Source organism: Polypterus senegalus, chromosome 13 (assembly GCF_016835505.1).
Source record: "Polypterus senegalus isolate Bchr_013 chromosome 13, ASM1683550v1, whole genome shotgun sequence".
In the NCBI taxonomy this organism is placed as follows: domain Eukaryota; kingdom Metazoa; phylum Chordata; class Cladistia; order Polypteriformes; family Polypteridae; genus Polypterus; species Polypterus senegalus.
This window is the reverse complement of record NC_053166.1, coordinates 133137360-133143359: the sequence shown is the minus strand read 5'-3', so window position 1 is coordinate 133143359 and position 6000 is coordinate 133137360. Positions and strand designations below refer to the sequence as shown.

The following is a 6000-nucleotide window of genomic DNA, read 5'->3' as shown; positions in this document are numbered from 1 at the left end:
TGTTATGTTAGTGACTTAACTCTCCAACAAGTAATACTGCACATGTATATTATATGTTTTTCTTTTGCTTGTTCAACTTCCACTCGTGCCGGCAAAACAGTGAAACACCTAAAGTCGTGCGTGCTAAATCAGGACCGGCTAAACCGTTTAGGTGGCCTCGGCGGGTGCCTTGGGCAGCAACATTTTGGGGGCATTTTTTAAACAACCCAACTTACAAACACTTTTGACTCAATACGACCATCCGACACTCATATTATATGGGATGCTATATCTGAGTCTACTATCTTTAAGAACATTCTCAGCCACGTGATATTGCAAAATCGTATTTAAAACCCTATTTGATACCAGCTACTAATGAATGTAATTACATTTCGTTATTTACATATTTTTTTATATGATTCACTGTTGGAAAAATATGCTGGCTCAGTGTTACCATTTCTGCCTTGCAATAACTAAAGCTACGTGCAGTCTGTTTTCCCTGTGTGCATTCACCCTATGATGGCCTTGCACTCACCTATAGGCTCCAGCTGCCCAACGGCCCACCCATAATAAGCGGGTTAAGAAGATGGATGGATGGATGGTACAAAAATATGTACTAAACAGACTTGAGACTGACTGAGGAATGTTCCAACTTTTAAACCAGCTAACCAAGTCCCTGAATGCTACACCATTTGTACATTTGGTGTTGTAGATAGGCACCAGGGTGGCATGGTGGAGCAGTGAGTATCACAGCAGTCTTACAGCTTCAGGGTTCGAATCTCAGGCCCAGATGTTGCCTACGGAAGACTTCAAGTTCTCCGTGTCTGTATAAATTTTCCTCCTAAGATGTTTTGGGATTCTAAATGGGCCCCCTGTGGATGGACAGGCATCCTTGTTCGGTGCCGATTCCTACTTTGCCTGTCATGCTGCCATCCTTACACTGCAATGAATTTAATTAAGTAGGTTTGAGGATAATATCCTATAATAAAATGTGAATACTGTATTTCGATCACAGTTTAAAAATGTAGTTTTTAATCTCTTTTTTTCCTAGTATTAACTTCATTAATTAAACCGTTTTTATATTTTGATTTCTAACTCGACACATTTTTCACTTCTGCTTGTGAAGGCAGCAAAATCTAAAAGGGAACCGCATTCGCCTGCCATGTCTGACACGTTTTGCTTTTCCGGCTTTGGACACGCATTTTTTGATAATGTAGCGAAAATGGCAGAACAGCGCAATCATTCCCGGACTTCAATTCCCATAAGGCCATTGGCAGAGTGATATCCCAGTTCCTCTGCGCCACAGCGTTCCCGTCTCCATGGATGCACTCCTGCACCTTGAAGGTAATCCGTGTGAATTCAAGGACGGATCCCGGAAACGTTCACCCAAATAACCTGTTTTAGCCGTTCTATACATTAGCCAGACGTAAGCGCCTTTGCCTTCTTTTGGTTTGGGTTGTTATGCACAAAAGATCCGTGGTTTTAAATCGCATAAGGTTCAAAGAAAAGTGAAAGGGAAGTTTATTTTTTATTATAATCTGTTTGTATTACTTTCTTAACCTGTCGTTCAAATGTGAGTCCGTAATGCACTTTATGTTTTGTACAGAATTAAGTAAAAACGCATCACGACATGGCACTACGCCTAGTATGTGTCAGGGGCTGGTCAGGGCACTCCAGACTTACATTCGAGTCTTACGCTAATATTCCAGCGAAGTAAAAGCTGGTGCACATTTTTTAATTTGATATATTTAGTGACGCTGTTGTTCGGTAGCCTGGTTACAAATCCTTCAGGGAATGGACTGATCTCATCAGTGTCTAAACGAGCAGCAAGAATAAAATTACCCGTACGCTGGGCAACAGGACAAAAACAACAGGATCCGCTGACCAGACGTAGCCGTTCACACGGAGTAGGGTTTATTTTTAATAGGAACAATACGTAAAACATGTAAAAACGATAATAACACCATTTCAATGAAGGCATTTCTCCCTTGAGAGGTTAGGATTGGATAACTGGACCATAGGGAATCCACGCCCTTACCGCGAGCATGTGCATGTGGGCATACGTGGAGAAACAAACAAAGAGTGAACACCTGCAGAGGGCACATGCAGTGACACGGAGGTCATGAAGGATCTTGTAGGAGAGGCGAAGGGCCACCAGCTCATGGTAAGAAAGCCTACGTCTTGCAGATATTTTATGATGTTGTCAGAATGAGTGTGTAGAAATGTTGTGTATAACAATGTATGGAAATTAAAGGATAATTAAAATTTGATCCCTGTCAAAAGTTCTGTTCTAATTATTTTCATTCCTATCGTGACTCCATTTCCCCTTGCTTTTAACTTTAGTTTTAACAGCTAAATGTTATCTGTGTTTATTTGCATGTTCTCCCTGTCTGTGGGTATTCTCGTAAAAATCGTGGAAGTTTTTTTAGTTGAAGTTCAGTTAGTGGAGAGGAAAGACAAGGACCTTGCAAGACTCAGTGTCTCAGTTTCGCCCCCGTGATGGCAAAGACACATTCTTTGAATGAATGAGAAAAGACTACCACATTAAAAGCTTTGCTTTTTGAACTGGAATCTGGATGAAAGAAACCACGCTGGAGTTAAGGCCGTGACTTGGCAGCACGTCAGGAAGGAAACTTGCAAAGACCTGACAGTTGTAAGCGCTTGTCGCCTATCCAATTGGGGACCCAGAGAGCCATGCCATCTTTGACTTCAGACTCTTGGAAAATTGGCCAAAAACAAATAAGAGTAGTATTTGTGGTGTCTTTGACTGGATTGTCTGCTTGAAACTTGTATAATTTCTTGCTAAGTCATTTTTTTTCCTCCCAGAAAGATTACATGGTTGTTTGGCAGTTTTGCCATGTTATCTAGCATAATGTGTGTCGCTATTGATGATGATGATCCATCCATTATCCAACCCACGATATCCTAACTACAGGATCACGGGGGGTCTGCTGGAGCCAATCTCAGCCAACACAGGGCACAAGGCAGGAAACAAACCCTTGACAAGGCGCCAGCCCACCACAGGGCACATGCACGCACACACCCGGGGCAATTTAGGATCGCCAATGCACCTAACCTGCATGTCTTTGGACTGTGAGAGAAAACCACAGTACCCGGAGGAAACCCACGCATGTACGAGGAGAATATGCAAACCCGGGAAGCGAACCCAGGTCCCCAGGTCTCCTAACTGTGAGGCAGCAGCGCTGATTGCGGCTGATGCAGGCAGGTGCTCTGTACTTATACTGTTAGATCTTACCGCAGCTTTTGATACGGTAGACCGTCAGATCTTAATTAATAGATTAGAGCTGTTAGGTGTCTGTGGCTCTGCTTTGGACTGGTTCTCCTCTTATTTGTCAAATAGGAGTTTCTCAGTCGGTCTGGCTGGTTTTTCATCTGACTCTGCTCCTTTGACATGTGGAGTGCCACAGGGATCGGTTCTTGGACCTGTACTTTTCTCTTTATATATTCTTCCCTTATCACAGATTCTTAACTCTTTCAAAGACAACTCGTATCATCTGTATACAGCTCTATTTTTCATTTAAGCCTAACCAAATTAATACTTTGGTCACTTTAGTTGATTGTCTGTCTGAGGTTAACGACTGGCTCAGTAGTAATTACCTGCAGTTGAATTCAGGAAAAACTGAGGTACTAATTGTTGCTCCTCCAGTTCTTCATTCTGAGATCAGTTTAAAATTATCTTCTGTCTCTCCTGTTATTAAGTCGAGTCTACGTAACCTTGGGGTTATTTTTGACCAGTCCCTGACACTTGATGAGTATGTTCGGTCAGTCAGCCGCTCGTGTTTCTTTCATTTAAGAAATCTTTCAAAATTAAGAAATGTTGTTTCTAAATCAGAATTGGAGATGCTTGTTCATTCTGTTATTTCTTCACGGCTTGATTACTGTAATGCTCTCTTTACAGGTTTGAGCAAGTCCTCTCTGTCACGCCTCCAGTTAGTTCAAACTGCAGCTGCCAGGCTCCTAACTCGTGCTAGCCGGAGTGATCATATCACTCCCATTCTGTACACACTGCACTGGCTCCCAGTGTTTTATAGAATTCATTTTAAAATTTTGGTACTCACTTTCAGAGCTTTGCATGGACAGGCCCCTGAGTACCTAACCAGCCTGCTCCAACGCCATACAGCTTGCCGGACTCTAAGATCTGGTCAACAGGGCCTTTTAGTTGTCCCGCGCACTGTGGGGATCGTGCCTTTCAGTCTGTGGCACCAAGACTATGGAACAGCCTGCCTTGTTGTCTGCGTGGAGTCGAGTCTGTTGATATATTTTTTTTTTTTTTACTGCTTTTGTTTATGTTTTTCCTTCAACTGTTTGTATTTATTCTGTATTTGCTGTTCAGCGCTCTGTGACTTCTTGTCTGTGAAGGGCGCTATATAAATAAACTACTACTACTACTACTACTACTACCCACTGCGCCACCGTGTCACCCTATTGATGATGAATAATAATGTAATTTGTTGTAGTATTGAATCCTGAGCTATGACAAAGACAGGATCTGTTACTGTCAAACTCTAGGACTAATAGACTCCTGAAACTTAAAAATAATGTAAATCTTATGCATCTGTCCATTTACTTAACCAACATTTTCAGGGTCATGATCAACTCTGGCAGTATCTAGTGCAAGGCAGGAACCGACTACCAAAGGGGCAGTTTAGAGTTGCCTCACAGCCCAACCTTCACATCTTTGGGATGAGAGAACTTGCAGCTTCTGTTCAGCAGGATTTGAAGCTGGTGTTCTACAGCTGTGCGCCACTACAGTGCTGCTTGTACTTCTTGAAGGACACAGGTTCAAAACTGAACCCGATTACTGTCTCTTTGGAGTCTGTCCAGTTTCTGTTTTTTTTTTTAATTTGTCCTCCAAATCAAAAAGATTTGCACGTCATGATGACTGACATGTCTAGATTGTTTCAGTATAATGTTGTTTATGAGTGTGTTCTGTGATGGACTATTGTCTCTTGTAAATATATAGAAAAGGATATAGATAACACATAGTGTTTTGAGATTCATTTTACTGCCTTTTCTAAATGTGTGCAGTTTGTCTTAGAAATGTAATCTGATGGCACTATTAATATAAACAGCCTGTTTGGGTGGTTATTTGCAACATAGTATACAGTATATCCTGTACGCTGATGGGAAATATACAATTTCTACTTAAAAACATACATGAAGCCACCTCTTTAACAGTCATTAACAAGTTCTTGAAGCCTTTTGTGTTTGTGTTCAAAGTCTTGGCTCCTGATGTACCATGGGGACATGTCTTGTGAGCAGCTGCTTAATCATAGGGGTTTACCTATGAGATTATACACACACATAAATCTAATGGCTCCCGTGAGACTGCTTTATTGCATGAATTTATGCCTACTCATTGTCGCCTATAATAAAGTGCCTGACATTTGAGAGTCACTCTATTTAGCAGTTGTATCACATCATGTACATAAAAAGCTCACTCAAACATTCACATATTGCCTTGCTTCCCGGCAGCACCTCTGAGCAGAAATACAGTACATTTTAGTTTTTCAAGAAAAGTAAAAAAAATGAGAAAGTTCTTTTAGCTCCACAAATAACAGTTCTTTTCAGGGTTTTCCCCTAATTTTGGTTTAACCCTTCATGTTTTGTCTGTGCAATGCGTCACATTATTTGGAAATTTACATTCATGTGAAAAAGTAAATGCACCTCATGAATTTTTTTTTTAACTAGGGGGGCTCTACCCGCTGCTCGCTTTGCTCGCCAACCCCCAGGAAGGGGGTCACTTTGTGGATCTGCCGCTTGTGTATGAGGATGCGGACGTACAATTTAAACAGATTGTTATTTTCATTAGAATTGTTACATATACACAATAGAACTAACTATTTTACATTACAGCGAGTAATTTACCATAGTAAAAAATAGTGGAACGTAATAAATAGAAAGAAAATTATGTTTCATGTTGCGTTACAGGTATTCATTGCGTTATATGTTTTCGTTCTGTTTGGCTTTGAATTTAACACGCAAATACTTTTTAAAGTT

The 6000-nt window shown here is 41.0% G+C and overlaps 1 protein-coding gene across 1 annotated transcript in view; it reads left to right on the top strand.

The window, feature by feature from the left end:
• The first annotated feature begins 1312 nt into the window (after window positions 1–1312).
• The window catches only part of si:dkey-26i13.8 (kinesin-like protein KIF19), a 74949-nt gene continuing 70261 nt past the window's right edge, over window positions 1313–6000 (top strand). The window contains exons 1-2 of the mRNA XM_039774902.1: window positions 1313–1405; window positions 1980–2143. Of these exons, the coding sequence (XP_039630836.1) occupies window positions 2102–2143 (42 nt within the window). The 5' untranslated portion in view covers window positions 1313–1405; window positions 1980–2101. The remainder of the gene's footprint in view (window positions 1406–1979; window positions 2144–6000) is intronic.